The sequence below is a fragment of the Crocodylus siamensis genome, chromosome 14 (genome assembly GCF_052110815.1).
Source record: "Crocodylus siamensis isolate JL-2025a chromosome 14, ASM5211081v1, whole genome shotgun sequence".
Classification (NCBI taxonomy): domain Eukaryota; kingdom Metazoa; phylum Chordata; order Crocodylia; family Crocodylidae; genus Crocodylus; species Crocodylus siamensis.
In genome coordinates this window covers 1,094,858-1,117,746 of record NC_143408.1, presented here as the reverse complement: position 1 = coordinate 1,117,746, position 22,889 = coordinate 1,094,858, and the positions used below count along the sequence as shown (strand labels likewise).

Below are 22,889 nucleotides of genomic sequence, written 5' to 3'. Positions count from 1 at the left end.
ACCCAGTGGGTTGGAGACCCTGCTGCGTAGTAGTGGAAAGTCACCACTATCCCACCCAGGCAATGTGCTTGTGCCCTACTGTTTAAGTGTCCTAATTCAGAAACTTAATTGAAACACTGGTGAAGGTGGAGTTTGGCCCTGCCTCACGAAGCTTAGAGGACAGAGGAGTCCAATTTACTGTGATAGTTCAGCAGGAACTAGCAGTTACTAAAGCCTATGAAAGCATGGAGGGTGTGTCTAATAATTACTGGAATTTCATTGCTGTAATGAAATGACTTAAGTCAGGCTGGTCCCCCTCCCGAGCTTTTTAACACACATCTCTGAGGGCAAGTGATTAGTTTATCATCTAAAATAATAAAAAAAAAATAGCATCTGCCTCTCTCACAGATTTTCTGTGCTGAGGAAGGAGCTTAAAGTTAGTATATTTAGGACACATCTGGTCATGGAGGAGGCTTTTCACCTGGCCCCTACCTGTGCTTGCCAAGTAAATGACTTGGAGACAGCAGCAGGCTCTTTGCTGTAGTCAAAAGCGAGGATTCTTACCCGTCTCATCTTGTGAGCCAGAGCAGACAGGGATGAAACAAATCCTTTCTGCCAAGCCATAGCTGTAAAGTCACCTTAATGCAACATAGCTGAGGTTGGCTGCTGACCGGAGTTTGATCACAGGGCAGAACAAGCGCAGTAACCCAAATTCCACCATCGCCAGACATCTGACTGCTCTACCATGCGTGTCTGGGGGGCAATGAGACCAGGCCTAGACATTGCTATAAAGCCTGTTTGAAAGGCTTCCTTAGCAAATATAACATAGTCTTGGTTTACCAGCAGAGCAAAAAGGAGCTCTGAGGATATTTAGATGCCCACACAGGCATATCAAATCAGGCACCATCTTACCCCCACTTCCAGCTTGCTTGTCACTTCTCTTGGTTTTCTACAAGCCTTTTCCAACCCACATCACTGCTGCGCAACATCCGTGCATGGGCACAGGCTGTGCCTCATCAGGCTCCTGACCATTCCCATTGATGCTTGTTCTTAAGGCATGTGCAGGACTGGACAAGCCCAGAGGAGGGGACCTGGGTAGGACATTTACCTGTAACAGACTTTTTACAGTTCATTTGCTTACTCATGTATGCACTGTACACCCCACTTTTGTACTAGGTTGTGTTAAAAATGTAATAAAACATGAGAAATTTATACAATTGGAAATTGAGCCAAACTTCAGTGAAGGTTTTCAAAAAGAGCTGAAGCGAGGATGGAAAAAGAGAGGCTCCAGCTTGAATGCAACAGCTGTTTATTAATATTTTTATTGATGACAAACAGGTTTAAAACAAACAGACAAAATCAAAAGAGTAACATCGTGCTAGCACTGATGTCTGTGGTTTTATAAAACTCAGAGTAACTGCTACAAAGGAAAAACAGCACAAAGCAGAGGCAAGCATTTCAAACAGTGAAATAAGGGGGGAGGGAAGAGAAGGGGACTACATACCCAATGGATTGCATTGCACAAAGGGTTACAGCTTAAACCTATCTCAAAACTCTATGCGACTACACAGCATACCCAGAAGGAAAACAAATTAAAAAGCCCTTCGGCAATGTTAATAAATAAAAGAGTCCATCTTACGTGAAGGAAGGTGGCCTGTGTCTCCATTCTCTGCACATTTTGGAAGTCTAAACTCGAGGCTTTGTATGGCAAGAACGGTCATTTCGATCAGGAGGGGCTTTTAAGTTATTTTGCCGATTTGGAACAGCATTCTCTCTGCAGGAACACACAGGTTAACCCCTGCTCTAGCGTGTGCACACTACTCCGAAAACCTGGTTATGCTACACCTGATCTATCCTGGGGGAAGAGACACTCTTGAAAAGCTACAGCAAGTACAAGTGATGAAAGCGGGTCCACAATCTACAGAAAGGACAGTCATGAAAGGGGGGGGGCAGACGTTATTTGCAATACATTCATATGAGAGGCATTTTAAAGTCCTCAACAAAACAAAACAAAACAAAGACTAGAAACACTTGGAGCCCTTTGATTATAAAGCTAACTTAATTCAATCTTTAAAAACACCTAGATTAGCGATTCACTCTACTGATCTTGGCCAATTAGGAGGTAGAGGTTATTCTAATTTAGGGATTTGATAAAAATGGATTAGTACGAATCGAAGTTCTCTGCACTGTTTCTAAAAAGGTTTAAACACAAATAAAATGCTCCCAGTGTTCCCATCTGACTTAAGACATGGGTACAACTTAGAAACTGGATGGCTTTTTTGATGTGCTGTTTTCAGTTGGACTCCCAGCTATTTCTCAAGCTAGGAGCGATGCCTCAGCTGCGTCTACTAACTGAAAAGAAGTCTCCGGGTTTAACTACCACCTGCATCTTTCAGCTATCTGCATTAAATCACTGAAGAAGCCACACAAAAGCCTAACCCGTGATCTCTAATTATACCCATCTACCAGAGGCCACCTTCCAACAACTGCCTGCTTTCCCCATGTTTTTTCCAACCTGCTTTGATATCGTTATAGAGTCTTTACTTCAAAACCAATATAATCCCCAGTTTCCACTACTTCTTCCCAACGCTAGTGGGAGTGAATAATGCAGGCCTTCGAGTCTTTTCCTCCAGGGCCGAAGGGCACAGGAACCCATCCCCTTTTAAGCGCACAGTTCATCTTACAGAAAGGCTTGTTTTCACAGAGTAGAGTCCAGACAGTAGCCAATTAAAGCATACAGAAAACACTTTGAAACCCTCCTCCTGCTTGAGCGCGCAGGCTCCTTTCCCTCTAACTGCTATCCATTGTAGGAAGAAGAGGCTGATTGCTGCAACTTTGAATCACACTGAAAGTTCCAGGCTGGTGTTCTAATTTAGGTTTGTAAGCTTCTCAGAACAAGGATCTCCCAGGTCCACCACTAAGAATTCAGAGACAAACTTCTAAAAATCCAGTGCTCCTTTGAAAGGATCTCTTTAAAACCACCTTGCCACGAAAGACCCGTTCAGAAAGCAGGCGGCACGATGACACTAGAATTTCAGAGCCAGCTTTGGACAACAAAACCTGCATCTCAGAGTTTGGCAGCGCCACGTTCTGCAGGCTTTCTGCTCGGCTCACTGTCGCTTTGGGACAGGATCTTTCCTTTCAAATCCTCTGCTTCTAAAGCGCAGGCAGCTGCTGTGAGGATATGGAACCTCTTTAAGGGAAAAGACAACGGAAGAACTCTGAGATGAGGGTTTTCCTCTCCCCTCTGCTCTGAAAAGCAAAGCCCTGCTCGCAAAGAGAAGTATGGAATGAAGTGAAACCTGCTTAAGGCCCTTCTCTCGAGCTTGGTTGACTGGGGGAGCAGGGACTCAGCTGACCACTCATTTTTCCAGGGCGAGTTGCCTTCCCAGTGAGGCGCCAGCCAGTCCTTCGGTGCTCTCTCTCCTCTCCGGTCAGTCTCCTTGTCTCAGTGAGCTAGCAGTGGGCTCTCTCGCGCGCGCTCCTTTCTCTCCTCTCCGTTGGTTGGTTTCTCTCTCTCCTGTTGCTCTCACACAGTGGTGCTTCAGTTTTAGCAGTGGAAAACAGGTATCCATTTTATTTTATTTTTTTTTATTACCCAGAATAAAATGCTGATGAACTAAGCTCCACACAAGCTTAGCTCTTCTTCCTCAACCTAAGGGCAGAAAGAGACAGCGGCGACGTTACTGACTGGTCTCCTGCTGGCGCACCAAATACAGCTCAAGTCACAGGAGTAAGGAATCAACCGACACCCTCCACGCCTTACACTCTAATACTGTGACAGTCCCGTCACTCCACCGTGTTGATATGCACGTTCACCCTGGTAGGTAGAATCCTGTGACAGCGCCACATCAATCTGAGATTTAAACTCATCACCAAGGTAACTGTCCTAAAACGAGAGACGTTCTGTCATTACCACAAGAGTTGGAGACTTAAATTCCCAAGCATGTTGTGTGTTTAATGGCAGCTTGGAGCCCTCGGCCTCTAATCAGCTCTGCTGCAAATCCAGTGGACCCTTTGACAGAGCAGCAAGTCTTACTGTAATGCCCAATATTTGTTCCGTGAAGGCACCAAAACTCTCACCTTGCAACAAGGAGCCAGTTTAAGGTTAGGGCCTAGGTGAAAATGAGAGTACCACATAAAAATGAATGGCACCATTGACATATGGGAGATGCAGGCAACACCAGACTACAAGGGTGCACCTCAAGGGGCCACTGACATTTTTCAGGCTTTGGATCTGTGGAAATGGAAGTGAAAACCACCCCAGGACTATAAAAATAGGAGGATCCATATACACACGCCCTGCCTCCATGTGCATACAGAGCCCAGCAATCTGTTGGTAAGAACGTCTTACTCCTACCTGTGATAATTCTGGTTGGGAGAGTCCTGGCTGGCTCATCTGCGATGGCTGACTCATGGAGATATAGCCCTGAGTCAGTGGACCCTGGGAGAAAGGCTGGGACACCACGTCTTGGCTCGCTTGACTGTTGGGAAGGTTCGACTGGCTAGTTCCAGGAATCCCAAAACGATTTTTCTGGCGCCCGCCACGGCCAGTCTTCCCTTTGGGTGTGCCGCGCCCTGAAAGAGGCAACCAACCGCGCACCAAGCAGGAACGGTTACTTCAAACGTTTTGTGAAACATTCATTGGTCATTTAAAATACCATGCATGATGTGTATTCAGGCAACAACTTCTCTATGCATCCAAGCCTTTAGAGGCAGCCTAGAGCAGACTGCTAGATCCTAGCAGGTGACAACTTCTCCTTAGAGCATGGATAGTGACCCTACATTGCATGTGCCCAGCCTTACAGCTGAGAAAGGAAATGCAGCTTCCTGACCCCAGCAACAATTCTGGCCCACCTGGCAGCAGTCAGTGAAAAGCATTCCTTCTCCTGGGCCCCTGAGGTGCCCTTGTATAGGTTCCGCCCTTTCCTTCCAGGAGAGGCAGTTACCAGTAACAATACGCCATCTTCACTTGTTGGACTGAAGCTAGCTAGCGTTTACGTACCTGCCGCTGGGCCATTGGCCTGCCCGAAGTATCCTGGTGGCGGCATTGGTGGCATGACAAGATTGAAAGGGATAGGAATGTTCATCGCAGGGACGTGGCTGGGCCCAGCACTAATCATACCAATCTGGTCATGAGTCTGGAAGTACATGTTGGATGGGCGCCCTAGGGAAGGCAACAGTGCAGGGGAGCTTTGAGATCACACTGGTTCTACACACCTCTGCTCCCTGCCTACACGGGAATGTCCGGGTATCTAGAGGGCCCACCACCATCAGGCATTTCTACAGTCCTGCCCCCATAGAAAGCCTCGCCCCTTCTCTGCACCTTGCAGGGGATGCAACATTAACATCTTAATGAAATGAAACCAATTTTTATCCAGCTCACCATGGCTGCAACCTGAATATAGTCAGGAATTCTGTGGGAATGCTACATTCTTGCATCTTGGGGGGGGGGGTTTTATTGGGGGAAGAGGCTGCTGAGGCTCACAAGGCAGTGCAAGAGAAATCTTGCCTCTACATCAAAATGCAAAGATCCCTTCTAATGGCGACAGAAAGGGAACAGTGAATGAAGGAGTTGTCCTCCCAGAGCTTCCTCTACCTTGACTGCTCCTGTCATAGACAGATCCTGGAATAATAGCTTCACGTGCATCATACATGGCAGTTGTCATGAAACGGGCACCCTGGAAGTGTTACAGGAAGATAAATGAATGTTACCAACTGAACCACCGTGACCTTGGAGCTTTGAGGGAATCCGTGCCCCACTAGAAAGTGGTGCACATCTGTCATTTAAGCCAACCTACACTTAGCTGCAAAAACTGTCTAAAGAAAGTTTGAAATTTAAACCCAGCTTGAGTTTGATTGAACTGAATCATTTTCCACTCTCTCTCTTGCTCTGTTCTTACCGTTGGGTTCTGCTGATGAGCGACAAAAGTTTATTTTACTGCTACTTTTGCTTTTTTTACTGAGGGACAATGAGACGAAGCCCATTTAAACTGGGCTGAGTCGTGTCAGAAACCTGACATTTCTCCACAAGTGGACTGGTGCTTCCACTCTGCTCGTTTTGGAGGCCACTCCCAAGATTTAAAAACCCACAATGGGAAAGAGCTTAAGTACAGGAGATTGCTCAGCCAGCAGGGCTGGGCCTAGAGGGGAACCAGATGTGACAGCCCTCTGGGTCGCGTGCAAGCAGCTACAAACACAAGAGTCCAGACTTGCTAGGGCCCAGCAATGAGAACCCTCTGGACGCCAGAGCAGCTGCCACCTGCCCCTCTGCCCACAACAGGCTCTCCTTTCAGGGAAGCAGGAGCAGGACTTCAAGATGCAATGGAGCCAGCCCCGCAGCCTCCAGAAACAGCCAGCAAGGGGCAGCAATGCATTCCTAGCCCTGCAGTAAGTTAGTCACACCTGCCATTCATGCCCTTTCCTACAGGATCCAAAGCCTTCCTGGCTACAAAACAGGTGTCACAGCAACACTGCGACCATTTCAGTTAGATTTCCCCTCTCTCATCCAGGTTAAGACAGACCCATCTGCTGGCCAGGACTTACGGGGTTGATGGTATTGACGAGTTTACGAGGCTTGCTGAACTGCATGAGGCTTTCCCGGAGGTTATTCAGTGGTCCCTCTACTAGCACCTTCTGCTCTTTGTAGTAGTTCAGCAGGTGGTTCCAAAGAGGCTGCTTAGACAGAGCCTTTGGGTTTCCAACAATAATGACTCCATATCTGTACAGCCAATAGCCAAATCAGATACACTTGACAGTCAACTCTTCCCCTCCCACCACCCAATACAATGGTTTGACAAAGCAGAATTAGATGCAAGTTCACAGGGCAAACTCTTCCCCTCCAGGGCTGCAATGCCCCCTCCCATCAGAGTATGCATGCACTGCAAGAAAAGCACAGATCCTAGAGCACCTCTCAACTACCCGTGCTCTGGGCTTCCTGTAAAGCAGTGGAGTTCCCAGAATCCCAACTGGTTTCATGCACACTCCTCACCGCAGCTCCCCAGGGCTGCCAGCACCAGCAGCTGTCAAGGGCAGACAGGAGAGGAGCTGCACGTGGGACTGCAGCAGGTTCAAACATGTGGTCTTAGCTGAGCTGCTGACATCTGTGCCTGCAGTTAAATGCTGACAGCCTTAAATTTGACCTCTACGCCTCCAATGCAATTTCTGAATTATGCAGTACTGGCTTATTTCTCCATTTAGAAGAGTCAAAAAAAGTGGAATCAGCCTCAGTGTTAACTGGCACACACATGCCTGCTTGGGTTCCCCGCTCTTGCTCTTACAGTGACACCTGTGAGCACCACACAATGGAAGCAGCAAATCATTTCCTGAATCTTTTCCACATTCCATTTGGTTTATTCTGGTGTTCCCAGCACCTTAATCTGTGGGGCAACAGCTTGCTCACATTGGAAGGCCCTGCCACATGCCCCTGGAGTACTACTGTACCTTGCTCTGGTAAGAGCCACGTTAAGACGTCTGGGATCATTTAAAAATCCAATTCCTTGGTGCTCATTGGCTCTTACGCAAGAAAGGATAATAAAATCCTTCTCCCGTCCCTGGAAAGCATCAACACTTGCGATTTCCACTTCCTGAAAGGAAGAAACACCACATAAGCCACGTCCCATTGGAAGCCCAGTGCAAGGAAGGGAACTATGCTATGACTGGCGGCGCAATGCACTTGGCTGCACTCGGCATGCATGTGAAAGGCAGACAAATATCTGGAATTCCACCATGTCAGAAGCTTTGTACCTGGTAGAGCTTCGTATGCAAGGACCCGCTGAACTGCATGTACTGCACCAGGTAAGATCGCTGACCCTCGTAGGGTGTAATGATGCCAATCTGATCCGGTTTGGCACCAGCTTTCAACAGCTTTGTAGTTATCTTCTCCACATTAGCAGCTTCCGTCCTAGGAGGAGAGATTGGTTTATTTACCAGTTTAAGTTACTTAGTAAGACTTGCTACTTTGCTGCATTGCAGCAGTGCTGTAGGCACCGTTCCAATAACACAATGGACGGGAAGCATTTGGAGAAACTGAGCCTGCATCATTTCCCACGGTATTAAGTACATATAGATGAGCCAGGACAAGCAATCCCAGCAGCTGCACAAAGACCAAAGTACACTTGCTGGAGGAGCAACAGAGGGCATGGGAAGCTATGTAATTCCCCCCGACACACTAAGCAGCATTTAAGTCCTTACAATGTGATCTATGCTCCGAGGTGACACCTCCAATAACTCTAAGAAGGAGCATTAGCACTTCAGGAAGAAGTGTAAAACGGGGCCCAATGCTTCCACACAGCAGCACATGCGAGCAGGCTGCAGCTGTAATGCATTTATACTCTGCTATCACAGCTCTGGGCAGGATCTCAGCCTGCTTTCAAAATGAGTATGTGTACCCATACCCTAAGTGTGAATGCACAATGGTCGTCCGGAAGTGTTACTTAGGCAAGTTTGGAACGTAACACTGACACTAAAGTTTCTTTACCTGTTCAAGTAAGAGGTGCCTGAACTGGCAATTTCTTCCTGCCCCTGGGTCACATAGAAGAACATCGGCTTATCTGGCTGGGGCCACTGAAAATCAAATCCCTTTTTCACACGGTCCGCTGAGGAGTGAGAAGAGAACAAAGCAAGACGTTCACATTGCCCCTCTCAGATTAAGGCACTCCACTACTATTGCTGTTCTCCATTACAGAGAAGGCAGTTTGTACTGTGCCAGTCCTGATTTACCTGCAGTGACGCCATTCTGGAGAGAGCCCTCATAGAAGATGTTGGATGGAAATGCACTAAGTGCAGGATGCATCCGATACTGCACTTGCAGGCGGATTGGACGGATCCCTAACACCACAAGCCTCTCAAAGAGAGACTGAGACAGGCCTGCCTTTGCAGCTTTCTTACACATCACAACAGGACCCAGCTGGCAGTGGTCACCGACGAGGATCAGCTGTGGAGAAGGAGCACACAGTCTGCATATGCTTCTGAAGCTTTTGGGCAAATCAAGCTGCTTGATAGTGACTTCAATTCAGACTGCATATTACTCTAAAATCATCAGCTGAATTAGCTTGAGGATTTTCTCAAGTGCTTTATGTCTAGTAACAGACTGGAGCCCTAACCTAACATGAAGTAACTGATTGTTGACCTTCCAGTTAGACAACTGAATGAATCAGTTATACTGGGAGCCAAGATCGCCCCTTGGAAATAAGATGATTTTGATTCACAGAATGCAAGGAATTTAGACCAGCAATACAGAACTGCCCTCCTCTCTGTGCAGAAAGTGACCAATCAGTTTACAAGTTCCGTGATGTATTTGTAAAGTGACCCCAACCTACCTGCTTTGCTCCAAGAACCACTGGCACCATACACTCCGGTTCAGTAGCCTGCGTGCTTTCATCAATTAAAATGGAGCGGAACTGCATTTTCGCAAGTCTCGGGTCACCTGCTCCCACACATGTGCAGCAGATAACATCTGCATTCTGGAGACAAAAAGCCCATGCACAAGTACTACAGCAGCAGCATTTGTAAGAATTTGGGGAATAATTAAATATGTTGCTCAACATAATTAAGATGTGCATCAGCCGATTATCTTTTCATAGGGACACTAGAGAGGTAACTTTCAACCCAAAGAATTCCCAAGAGGTTTAACAAACTACACATCTCTCCTCATGAAATGCAGCCAAGATGGAGAGGTAGCTACGTTCCCCAGGAATCATTAAAAAGTTATACTTCTCATATTACTAATGCAAGTAAACAAACATGAACTAGCAAGAACTAGCCTGCAAAATACAGAGTTCTCCCAAAAAGCAAAGCAAAGGAGGCTATATATACCATAAGTAATTCACGCTCTGCTGTTCGCTTCAGTGCACGATAACGCTTCTCATCAGCAGATGACAATTCTCCAGTTTCATCTTTCAGCTGCTGCAGTTTCTGAAGCTCAGGCATACTGCAGAGCAAAAGAATTAACCCTCAAAGTGAAATCATGGTACAATTCAAGTATAACACTTCAGTTATTCAATGCCGTGGAACAGCCTGCCAGTTTGCAGTGATGTGTGTTGAACACAGTCCACAGAGAGAAAAAAAATTGGGTCAAGTGTATCTGGCCAACACTTGAGGCTTCTTGCACGATTTTCTTACCTGTCCATGTTTCTAATCTGGTTGTGCAATGCCAAGAAAGATACAGGAGAATCGATTGCCTCACGACTTTTGGCACACAGGCGAACCACTTTCAGTCCCGTCTGATGAATCTTCTCGGTCAGCTGATCCACAGCTATGTTACTTGGGGCACAAACTAACACAGGCCTTTAAAAATTAGATGGAAGGAGAATAGTTAGACTAGCACTTAACCTGTTTGTTCCACATTGAACATTTCTACCAGAGATGGGTCAACCTCAACAAAAAGTATTTTGATCATAACAGCTTAATGAGATTTTCCAGCTATCAAAAAACCATCACTTATATAAAAGGATTCAGGCTTTTCAGTTAAGAGCTCTTACCCATTGCCCTGCCTAGCTAGATGGTAGACGATCGTTGCTGATGTCACTGTTTTTCCTGTGCCAGGGGGACCTTGGATAAGGCTCAGAGGACGCTGCAAGACGGTCTTCACAGCATAAACCTAAAAGAAATGCTTCCATTAAACATGTACTTAAACTGCAAGCAGGTTAGGTTATTACAAATTTTTTCTATTCAGATCTGACCTGCAGTCTGTGCACACGCCCCTTTTATTGAATTCTGTCTGCTGCTAAGAGATAGAATTACCTGAGAATGGTTGAGGTCAGGCAGTCCTTGCGCTGTAAAACGCTTTGGCAGCTGGCATTTAATAATCACATCTTCTACCTCATGACCTAACAGCTTGTGGTAGATGTAGCCAGACACAGAAGTTTCATCCACTGCAAATGTTTTTAAAGCACTTTGCATTCTGAAAGCAAGAACATCAGACCACAAAATATGAACCAAAAATATTACAATCATGCAATAAAAAGGTTAAACCAGATACCAGGCACAAACTCAAAATGTTAACTTATACATCTGCAGTTTGGGAAGGAAACACACTTTTAACACCTGGAAACTTGTTTTTAAACAAGTTCTGGACAAGATAGAAGTGGGAGAGTCTTGGGCATTTCCAATACAGCAGCTTACTCAACAAACACCAACATCAGTTTTTAGGAGGAGGTGGGAAAATGGTCTTTTAGTACATCTAAATTCTTTGTTCCACATCTTACACTTAAAATACCTGCATTCAGAAGGGAGGTGCACAAGTGCATAGTTAAATGGTGTTTTCTGCTGCAAATTAAAAGACTCTCGACTAAAAAACCACCAAATCCAGATATTGAGATGCAGGTACCAAATCTGGCAATATCTCCTGGCATTTTGCAAAACAGATGCTGAATTTACTCTTTTATTCAACAAGAGGAAAAGACAACTAAACTGAATGAAAGAAGTTGCATCAAACATCTCGACTGCCTTCTTCCAGTAAGGTGGCATACCTGTCAAACGAAGTAGACTTCCAAACAAAATCCACCTGGAAGTTATGAGTAACCTCCACAGGTGCTCCAACGCTGCTTCTCAGCTCAATGGCTATCTCATCACCATAATCTGCAGAGCCTCGTTAAGTAGTAATCTATAGCTCACTTTTGGAGTTTGATTCTTGCAGTTTTCCACTCATTTAGCAGATCCTTGCCTGACAGTGAGTACAGTGATTTCAAATACACTTCTTTTTCTTTCGCTTTTACCCATTTCCAATAGTTGACACTCCTTTAGCTATTTAGAACGACCTCACCATCATAGCATTGGGGTAGCTCACAATCCTTAATGTATGTGTCCTCACAGTGGCCCAGCCAGAGTACCATTATCCCTTATTTAACTGAGATGGAGTTTGGAGAGAGTCTTGCCCAAAGTCGCAGATAAATTTATGTGCACCAGCAACTGGGATGGTAAGCAGGGTTGGTCAAGAAGCAGCAGTAATGCCATTTTTTCCTCTGAAGTGCCTCAATCCCCCCACCTCCCCAAAAAAACAAAACCACACTCACTAATTCACTCAATTACAGTCTAGCCAAAAGCAAATGATCTGCATCTCCATTCTCAAAGGCTTATTAAGTAAAGGATACTATCCGGGACTTTGATAACATGACCAATTCCTTTCCACAGAGGGGCCAGGTCTCCTTTATACCTCAGGCAGATCTCATCTCCTTGCATAAGACGCATATCTAAGATGACAATTAAAAGCAGTTACACTTCCAAAATCTGTACAGGTGAGCCCACCCTCCAACAGAAAAAAAATTTTGGAACTCTTCTGTGCCAAATCACAGTATCATAGTTGTCCAATATTTGAATGCTACTTCCTGGGCACCAAAAGGCAGAAATAGGCAACGAAGTCACTATTACCTGAGTCAGTCTTTGGCAAAGTGAAGTAAGCAATTCTCTTCTTGTTTAAGCCTAGGTCCCATCTCACTGTGATGTTATCCTGGGTCTAATTGTACAGAAAAGACGTATTTTACTTTCTTAACCTGTTTGCTAAATAACATACCTATTTCCTGATTATCATCCATTCACTCTAATGCTGGGAAATAACAACCAGAAAGGCTCAAAATGTTATAAAACAGGCAAATATTTATGCTCAAAGTAAAAGTCAGTTTTGCCTCATTCATGTATTGAACTATTTCTACAGAATGAGGTTCCTTTTTTCAATCGTCTCCAATTTCTTTATCTTCTTTGCAAATGCTGCTTTGGACACCAACATTTTAGGCATTCTATATAAGCATACAATGATCTCACAGGCCAGGTGATCACCCCCAACTAACATCTGCACTTCCACTGAAAGCTTATATTCTAATTCAAATTGTTGGACAGGCAAGGGAGATTCCATGGGGGAGAGGAACAGCCAGTGACCCTGGTCAGTTCTCTCAGATATGGGACATCTTTCACAGAACCACAGTTGAGGAAAAGGCTGAATTCAGGACAGTTTCAAACCCCAGCACTGGGATTTTAGCTTTGTCAATGTGTGTAAGCGTAGCTAACCAAGCATCTTTCAGCATTACCTGGGATTCCTTGAGTTTCTTGTCATAGTCTGCCTCAAGCTTAACTAAAGGTCCAAAGATATTTTGGTACTGATAAGCATCCTCATATCGAAGTAAGACATGCTGCGGTTCTTCATCAACACCAGGTTTTTCCAAGTCTTCAAGGGTTGCAGATGGGTTTTCCTAGAATCAGAAAACAAATGTCATGCTCTGAGCCACAAGGACCAAGCTGTGAAACTGCTGACCTTCCACAGTAACAGGGGAGGACGAACAGCAGAATTTCTATTGTGCTTCACAACCCATGTGTATGCAGGGGCACATACCTTCCAGAGTTCCTCCAGTTTGTTAATTTGCTGAGCTGTAATCTGACGGGCTCGCAGCTGCTCTTGTTCAGAGGGAATCTTTACCAGCCAGGAAAGGAAGCAGCGGTCTTGGATAAGAGGCTGCCACTGTGAACTGTCCCAATTAATATCCTTTAAACTGCTCTGACTGGCACATGGTTGCCTGCACAACCAAGATATTGAAAAAGAATTTATTAAATTAGACAAGTGTAAGCACAAGTTTATCCTCATGAAGTTTTTTTCCCTTTTGTAACACAGGAAAAATAAGCTGGGCCATAAATCTACAAAGATCAGCTGTTGTATTTGCTGCTTTGACCATGGAAATGGCTTCTCTAGAATCACCCAACAAATGATATTTCCCGACTGAAAATTTTCACAGCTCAGCTAGGGTATCAAACTTCTCAATAGGCATCTGCTTCTCGGTCACTGCTCATTAGGACCGTATACCATACGCAGTATGTCAAAAGACAGTCTGAGGGCTAGTTCTGATGCTCAGTTACACAATGCAAGAAGCCTGCCATAGAAATAGATCTACTGTTACGTCATGGAGTAGAGTCTCATGCGTGTATATAGGCAATCCTTAAGCCAAGGAATCCCCCTGTCCTCACTTCAAGCCCATACCTCCAAGGAACAATATCCAAAATACCAAGGACACCCTAAAACATGCCATAGGTTAAAGCAGTGGGGACAGAGGTACTGCCAGTGCCTGGTCACCATCAATGGCAAGCTACAGCACAATAAAACACATATAGTTGAAGCCACAATCCACAACTAAATTAAGTTTGTCTTAATTTGGTTTGTTACTTCGGTAAACATGCAGTAAACCAGTAATAAGCTTGATGGAGAGAAAGCCCTTCCATTCCTTCCATAATAAGAGACGTCCTTATTGAAGTGTGTGATTTTAAGTAATATGCAAAGCCAGTACATGTGCTGGAATACAAGCAATATTTTTGTACTGTATGACAATGAGAACAGCACTGTCTTTAAAAAAAAAGAGGCTATCTGTATAGGAACTCCCAAAAAAGGGATTCTCTTACCTGCACAGCAAGACTACTACTGAGTCAGCCTTTGCAGGAATGAAGCCAAGGAGGAACACATTTCGGCATCCACAATTGTAACACTCCAAGACAGTCTCTCCAAGAGGCCCATCTTTGTGGAGAGTTACCTCCTTGCATTTGGCTCTCACCAGATGGTTTACAATGTGGCTGAAACAACCAGAACATATGCAAGTTTGTACATAGCATATAACTACTGACAGGCCCCTAGTCTGATTTAGTCCTAATTTAAGGCCAGCGAAGAGCTCAGCAAATATTACAAAAAGCAGAAAAACCCTCTGCATTTACTGTGAACACACCAGTTTCTTTTTAGCAAAAGACTGGTGGTGCTGCTGCAGTCTTTCACTGCTTGAATGATATGGGACATTTGTCAAAGGATTTAAAAAAAAGTTACCTGGGTCAACTGCAGGGCCAGACCAGCAGTTATTAATGCTGCTGAGCAATAGCCGCAGATACAAAGCAGCAGTGGCAGCATATTCACCTAATAAACAGGGGATGAGAGAATGAAAGGACTGGAAGCCTCATTCAGAAAAAGATTACTGCCTTTCACAAGGACAGGTCCCGCCAGTATGCGCTAGCAGCAATGGGAAGGCTGGTAAAGAGGGAGCCTGGAAGCTTATATGATGATACCTGTACCTCACTTGTCAGCGAACATGACAAGTTACAGTTTGTTAGCTCTGTAGCTAAAAAGCCAATGCTTACAAGACAACTTTCCTTTCCAGTCAACTGTCACAGAGGGAAGTACCATGTGCTACACTGGAAACTGAATGTGTTCCACCTGCAACCACAGAACGATTGTCTCTTCTGTCCCTTGATCCTTACCTGCCGGACGTATTGCCACGCCCGTTGCAGAACCACTTTTTGCTGGTGTTGCAGTAAACCACACAGGCTGGGTCATGAATGCCACAGTAACTAGAACAAAACAGGGAAAAACTAGATCGTGTAACTTTATATTTGCAGGGACATAAGCATTAAAAACTATTCACTGAAACACAGACAAAAGATGGAACTAGCAAGCAGAAGCACAAGAGCAACACCACAAGCATGGGTTAAAATATTATTCCATGTTCCTGTCATTTTGATCAACTCTGTATCGATCAGCTCGGTCTCACTCGCGTCCATCCACATTGCACGATGGCAGATTTCATTCTGAAGTCAAACGCACCCTGATTGTAAGTGAGAGCATTTCAGCAGGGGGCCCGATTCTGAAAAGTGAGCTGGCCAATCCATTACATATTTAAGGCTCACCAGAGGGCACTATCTTCCCAGCAATGCAACGTTAAGGTACACAGACACTGCAGCAAAGGAAAGCTGCTCATATTCAGGCTAAACTACACACGTGCTGTCTGTGCGCCAATTGAGCGTTTGTGTATTTACTAAACAGAACAAGACATCAGTTGAACATGTCTACAGCACTGCCTCCAAGGCTTTCAGAACACCACACTAACATGCGTCTCCAACGCCCATGAAATCTGGCTAAATATCACTGCTACTGAGATGCTCATTTCTTTTGGCCCGCAGTTAAGTTTGGGCAAACCAAGACAAGAAGAACCATAAGTTGCAGCATATCTGCATTGAGACAACTCAGATTAGTGACACTGCCTGCCCCAGAGACATGCCATTTTCATTTTGAATGCTGAAGCCCAAGCAGCTCCCCTTCACAGCCTACCTGCAAGCATGCACAGGAAGATCCTTGGTATAGTAGGTGTCCTCTTCATCTTCTTCAAAGTTCAACTCCGCCAGAAGTTGGCTGGTTTTAGCCACATTATCGTCCACAGCACCATTCTGTAGGATGCCATCAGGTCCATTAACCTAAAATGGAAAGTGGGTAGTTAAACTTAAAAATCAAACTGTATCCTATGCCAGAAAGCTGAGAGGCCAGTACCTTCCATTCCTTCACAAAGCCTTGTGATAATTTGAAGACAGTTAGGAAGGAGGGAGATAAAAATGTCAAGTACGGACCATAGGAGCATATATCGGTAACTAAATGAACACTTCTGTCCTTTCCCCTTTGCTTATTCACAAAAGGGTCATCACAATCACAGCACAGGAAATGCACACGAGTAAATGAACCAAAACCTGAAGAAATGAGGGGTGCAGAAAAAATACACTGAAGCAACTCTTTCTAAGCAAAAAAAAATTGTTCAGTCTGCCGCAACTATGTCTAATTCTCCAACCCAAAATCCATACTGCACATATAGTGCAGAACTAACTTTAACATCCTGCACCACAGAACTGTATTCCATATTAGATCAGAATGAAAATTAATGAACTTCAAATATTTTTAAGCATGTTCTAGCTTTCCATAAGTCTTTCAATTGAAAAAACCCCCACCTAATAAGTGCCATTATCACTATAAAATATTCAAGAAAACAAGTACCACAAGATATAATGTTAACAGATATTTCATCAGCCAAGTTTCCGAATAACAGTATGTCAAAGATGCAGAGCAATAAAGCCTATCTATACACACCAAGCATGCAATGGAAATATCCTGGCACAACTGGAGCACTACCCACCCAAGTAGGAAACCTTGCAACACTTGCTGCTGATGTGTCAGCAGAGCTTGGAGTACAAGGCTTATTCATGGTACAAATATATTTGGCTTTTATGTTCTCCAACTACTGGGGATCAGCACAAGGCAAGAATGCCCCACAAGATAATGGCAAGCTTTCAGACACATCTAGTATATAATGAATTTCCAGTCTTCTACCATATCTGGAACGATTTGGGTTTACTTGTTTTGAATCCCAGGAATGAATGTCATTAAGAAAATAATCTGAGACAACTCAGATTGAAGTGAGACTAGTACAAAAGACAGTGCCACGTAGAACTGGTGGCTTCAGCTTCAATCTGTTATGAACAACAGCATTCGAAAAACAAGGAAACAATTAGGAATAATATTGAGAGGCATACTGCTTAATCCTAAATTCACCATCAGGAAAGTAAACATGATAACCCGACCGCATTGATTATCATAGGCTTAACGTACTGTTCTGAATCAGTACTACATGCTAGTTACCCTTGGGGTTGGGGAATAAAATATCAGTAACTTTAAAATTAAATTGCTTTACTTCCCCCAAACAATGAAATACTGCTTTCCATCATCTCCCACCAGCCCAATGGCAAGAAAGCAAAGCCTTGCATTAAAGGAGACCAGGGCCCTTTAAGCCCTTTAACTTATTTCAGGTTTTATTCAGACTTGTAGCCCCCATCACTGAACTCAAAGATTTTCTGAAGAAATATATCAGTAGTTAGTATCAGAACCAAGACCAAGTAGTAAGAAGGCGCACTCCTTCCAGGTTCCATATTAAGAGATGATTGTTATTTGGACACTAGATATCTTGGGGGAGCAGCCTTAAGATTCCCACCCCCCACCCCAACCTGCAATTCAAAAGTTACATAAAATTAGGAGAACATAAACCCACTTCCCTGAATATCCCATCTGGAAATCTCTGCAAACTAGTTTTTGGTGTGCATGATAGTTAACATCCAATTCCCACAGCTGATTCTGAAAACAAGTAAGTACTCATTTACAAATTACAACACTTTCTGAAACTTGCAACCATAAAAGTATCCCAGGTGCAGTACAGGATGCAGGGCCATGTGCCTCCCATTAACCTAAGAGTGTGAACTGTTAGCATAAATGTAATGCTCTGCAAATGTAGCTATTAAAATGATAGCCAACAGGTTTAAGGAACGAAGAATACAGCAATGTGAGGGATCAATACTGCTAATAAAACAGAGAGGAAGAAACAATTCCAATAGTTGGAGAAACTGCACCAGCACACAAAAGCAGATTAGACTGATGGTTCCCAGCCTCACCACCCACCAAAAGATAACAGGTAGTTCCTTAAGTGTAAAAACTGGCATTTCATATAAAAGTAGCTTAACTGGTCATGAAACATGCAGAGAATATTCACACCTCAAATTCATTTGAATTCTTACAAGCACAACCGCCACACATGTGCCAATGACACTTCGACTGTAACTGGCCTATTTGAAAAAGTAATGATACATTTAAAAAGTCAGCTGATAAATTTAATCAAAATGTTTGAATACTTAAACAAATGTGGATAACTGGTGCCACTAATTATAGAGGCTTTTCAACTGTTTCTACTATTATTATTTCAAAGGGCAGTGAAACTAAAAGGCTCCTTGGGTGAAATGAAGTGAAATTAAGAGCATGTCAGCAGTGAAGAGAAGGGCTCGGAGCTGTGTCGTGCTCCGTTCCGCCCAACGTAGGTGCTCGGGACCTTTCATCCTTTCACATCTTCAGGCATGAATGATGTCACCTGTTGCTAGGAAAAACGTATCGCCTCCTTTCAGGGCTTGGCAAACCAGCAATGAGGAAGTGACTCAACTGTTGTTTTAAAACCTTCTTGCAATTTTAGCTTTTGTACATATTGTTAAAAGTTTGACACTGTCACCCAGCTATTAAAGGGGGGCTTCTCTTAAGCTTAAAAATGTGCTGACTGCCAAGTTTCAGCACAATGAATTTAACTACCCTCTCATAAACTGTTTAAAATGTGGGAGGGAGGTTAAGAGAAACTGGCACTCTAGAAGTAGTTAACCTGTTCCTTAGCAAAACTAATCAACAAGAAACACCAGAGAAAACCCTGGGGACAAAGTTACTTAATGGCATTGCTGTCTCTGCTGAGATAAAGTACCTGAAAGATTCTCTGAACAGAAGTTTCTCCTGAGAGGATAAGTTACTTTCCAAATCAATGATAACAAGAATAACGTGGAAATTTTATTCTGTTTCTTCAAAAAGCACTGCCTATGCCAGTAGCTAGCAATCCCTGGTAGATGATGCATACACAGGCAAAAGCATATTCACCTGCTGCCCTTCTGCTTAGGAGTCAGACAGCATGTTTAAAGCTGCGGAAACAGCTGCAAAACTCAACAGGTAAAATGCCAGGCCCGTTGCTGGAAAAGAGTCCACTTCAGACTATGGGACTCGACTCTACGGAGGTGACCTAGATGACCTCTTCCAGCCCTACGTCTCTGTGATTACTACCGGGTATAATACCCATTCCAGCACTGCCTGACTTAGCTGCAAGACAGGATCATATGCTGTCCCAGAAGGAGCATTTGGGGATTTTTTCAGTAGCCAGAAGCATGTTCTAGGCCTTTAAGAAACAAAGAACATAAAATCTCTGTTTACTGGGATAAAGCAAGCGAGTCCAAGCAGACAAGAAGAGAAGAAGGACAATGACAAAAAGACAGTTTCAGCAAGATGTACAAATCCTTACACAATGAACACCTGAGCCGTATACAGCTAGACTGCAAGGTGTGCTGTCAGCATTTCAGGCCATGTGCTTTTAGAAGACTCGTGTAGACAGGAAGCACAGCGCCCTTTCCATCTATTACAGGCATATAACCCACCTTATCTTAGAGTACAAGTGCTTTACTATTTACCTATCCACCCTCAGTGTCCTATGGGGCAGTGCATTTCAGAGTTCCCCACTTTACAGATGGGAAAAGTGAGGCACAGAGGCCAAGTAACGTACCCATGATCACATAAGAGATCTGGAGGTGCAAGAAACCAAACCCGAGTCTCCCACACTCCAGGCTACAGCCCTATCTGGCTATCCTCCGCCAAGCAGTTTTTCAACCAGTTGAGCATATTAGCAGTTGAGTTGAGCCATGTCCCTCCTCTACAGTAGACTTTAAAAAACTTGTCAGTGGGCATATGAGCTAATGTGCCAAAAGCACCTATTTTAAATCTCTGCCTGGAGAGGGCCCTGGAGAATATGAAAGGGAGAAGAGGAAGTACGTGGTGAGAAACAGAGGTAAGACAGATGTAGTGACAAGATCAGGAGTTTAACAGTGAGTTCAGAAAGGCTGATTTACATACAGGCTTTAGAAAAGGGCTGGATCAGCTGACCTGTGAAGCAAGAAACTGTATGCCCATCACTTGTGCACTACTGACCCCTTATTCCCTTGCTAGTGGAACACTAGTCGACTTCAACAACTTTCAAAGTGCTCAGCTTAATGCCTGTCACAGGAAGAAAGCCCTTATGTGGGAAAGTGCCATTTCCTATACTGTTGCAAGTTGGGTCTGTTAACAGGCGCAAGTCTGGACAGATATGTACCGAAACTGGAAACGCAAAGCAAACTTGGTCCGAGGTACACTATAGTTTATACTGCCTAAAAAACAGCAAAAAAATACAGGCTTGGTAAACATGAAGAAAAGCACTTCTTTTTTTGTTTTGTTTTGCCAGTTTTGAAAACTATTCAGCAGCTTGTTGATAAAACTCAAAATAAGATTTTCCCTTGAGTGGGGGTAGATTTATCCTTGCTACCTCAATATCTTCTTTACCTGTTCACTTCAAAACAGGAAAATGCCTTTAGTGTTAATCCCAAGGCAGAGACTTTTAACACTGGTATGGCACTCAACCAGGAAAATCCCCCAGATGTGAGCAAACCACCAAACAAAACACAGAAGTGGTGTGACAGCTCCTAGAAACTTATGACAGGATGATATATGGTACAAGCATGGCACTTGCGTATGCTACGAAACTATACCTATACACATAGGACAATACAACCCGGTTAAACTTACAGGTTTGGCGCACACAGGGTTTTGATGAGATCGACCTGTGTACCGCTTGGAAAAAAAGTTTATTTTTTACCCTACCAAACAAGCCGTCCTGTCACCATGCGTGCTTTTTTGGCACCCAGGTTTGAATTTACAGATCTGACATCCAAATAAACGCACAAGAAAAAGATACAAAGGTGAACCGAGAAATACCTGTCAAGACCTGAGTTCAGGGGTCTGGGTTTCTGCTACTGACACCAGCAACTGCAACTAAAACCAACACAGGGTCCTACAACCCCAACTCTGTCTTTGATAAGTTAGCAGCAGGAGCACAGACCGAGTAAGAACGCAAGCTTTCACAACCCAAAATGAAACATACTTCACATACTAGAATTGATTCTGGGCTTTATCAGCATTTCAATTCACCTTTAAAACTTGTATTTTAATGTCCCCACGGTTTGCAAACAGCTCGTTGCAGGGCAGCAGGACCACACACACAGGGATGGGCAGCCTGTAGCGACCTGGATAACACGCTGCAGCCTTGATGTTACTACGACCATATGAAACCACTGTTTTTCTTTTTAATACATGTTTCCTAGAGTCCAAGTCACAAATCTGAGGCATCGGCAATCCTCAATGATTATACTTCCTTCTGCAGTTGTATGATCCCAACTCCTTTTCCTCCCTCCCCGAGCAGTGCTCTCCCCTTCCTTCCCAAGCCCAGGCCAAAGCCCCAGGTAGCAGCAGAACCACCCTACCCCATCCCACCCCGACCCCGTGGTGGGGAAGAACATCACCCATTTTCCCAACTGAAGTTGGGCCTTAAAGAGTCTCCCTTACTCCTTTGGCTCCTATCCCCCATCTCCCTTTTCTTTTCCTAATTTCTACCTATTTCCACATTGTCACGGACACTTTTCGCTTCTTTCATTCCTTGAAGATGATCTCACGCCAGCACAGAGTCCCGATGCCGGATGAGAGGGGATTGTGCCCGCAAGTTCACAAAGAACGTTTCCCCCGACTATTTCGTTGTTTCAATAAAAGAGCAGAGAAATGCAGCTGTGGGGCTCAGCCCAGAGCCGTTTCCCACTTAATGAAAGATTGATGTTTCATTTATATTGTTTTTAAAGGAACAAAGCTGTAGTGCTTTATAGTTTTTCCATCTACCCAAAGAACCGGACCAGGCCCCAGGCAATGGCAACAGGGGCTGACACACAAGCTGCTGCCCTGGCTTCTGGGATTCGTGCTTTCAGGGTGCTGCTTGATTGGCATTCATGCATTCAGAGTCTTGGGATTCGCACTTTTGGTGACACTTCTCACTAAACAAGTAGGAAGCGGCCCTGGGCCGAGCCCCAAGGTTGCATTTCCCTGCCGACTCCTCTCCTAAAAGCCCCGCTGCGGTGGCCCGAGGCGAGGAGCCGCCCGCCCGCCCGCCGCCACGTGCTTGAGGAGGGTGATCCCCTTGCCCCCCCACCCCTCGGCTCACCTGCGCCTCGATGGGCCCCGGTGGGCCCTGCCCCGCGCCGGCCGCGCCCGGGCCCTGCCCCGGCCCCGGCTGCCCCGGCCCGGGCGGAGTCTGCGTCTGGCTGGGGAGGGTGAAGTCGGTGAACTCGAATTCGGAGCCCTGAGTGTCGGCGCCGAGCAGCTCGGCCTCCTCCGTGTCCAGGAAGGTAAGCGTCTGCGAGCTGGGGCCGTACGCCTCCACGCTCATGGCGGCGGCCGGCCGGGCCGGGCCGGGCCCCCCGCACCACACAGCACCGCACCGCACGCCGCGCTTGGGCCCCGGGAGGCGGAGGAGGCGGCGGGGGCAAGAGCAGGAGCAGGCCGCGCGCGAGCCCCGCGACAAGGAGCCAACGGTCGCCGCGCGCCCGAACCCAACCGTGCGGCCGCCGCGCGCCAGGCCCCGCCGTGACGACACACGCACGCCAGCGCCAACGCGCCGCGCCACGTACGCCGCGCCCGTGACGTAGCA

The 22,889-nt window shown here is 45.2% G+C and overlaps 1 protein-coding gene across 2 annotated transcripts; it reads right to left on the bottom strand.

Moving 5' to 3' along the window:
• Positions 1-1,271: 1,271 nt before the first annotated feature.
• UPF1 (UPF1 RNA helicase and ATPase) lies at positions 1,272-22,851 on the bottom strand. 2 transcript variants are annotated; one of them, XM_090028091.1, is made up of 24 exons: positions 22,404-22,851; positions 16,046-16,188; positions 15,199-15,288; positions 14,359-14,526; positions 13,304-13,484; positions 13,002-13,163; positions 12,349-12,433; positions 12,072-12,170; positions 11,451-11,568; positions 10,723-10,882; positions 10,461-10,579; positions 10,102-10,266; positions 9,796-9,910; positions 9,300-9,443; positions 8,701-8,914; positions 8,459-8,576; positions 7,726-7,882; positions 7,423-7,565; positions 6,526-6,700; positions 5,579-5,660; positions 4,985-5,146; positions 4,340-4,557; positions 3,746-3,868; positions 1,272-3,634 (listed from the first exon to the last, which is right to left on the bottom strand). In XM_090028091.1, exons 1-23 carry the CDS (start codon positions 22,626-22,628, stop codon positions 3,749-3,751), a joined length of 3,363 nt encoding a protein of 1,120 aa, XP_089884217.1. In that variant the 5' UTR covers positions 22,629-22,851; the 3' UTR covers positions 1,272-3,634; positions 3,746-3,748. The 2 variants fall into 2 exon arrangements, with proteins under 2 accessions (XP_089884217.1, XP_089884218.1); XM_090028092.1 differs by having other exon boundaries at positions 11,451-11,559.
• Positions 22,852-22,889: the final 38 nt, after the last annotated feature.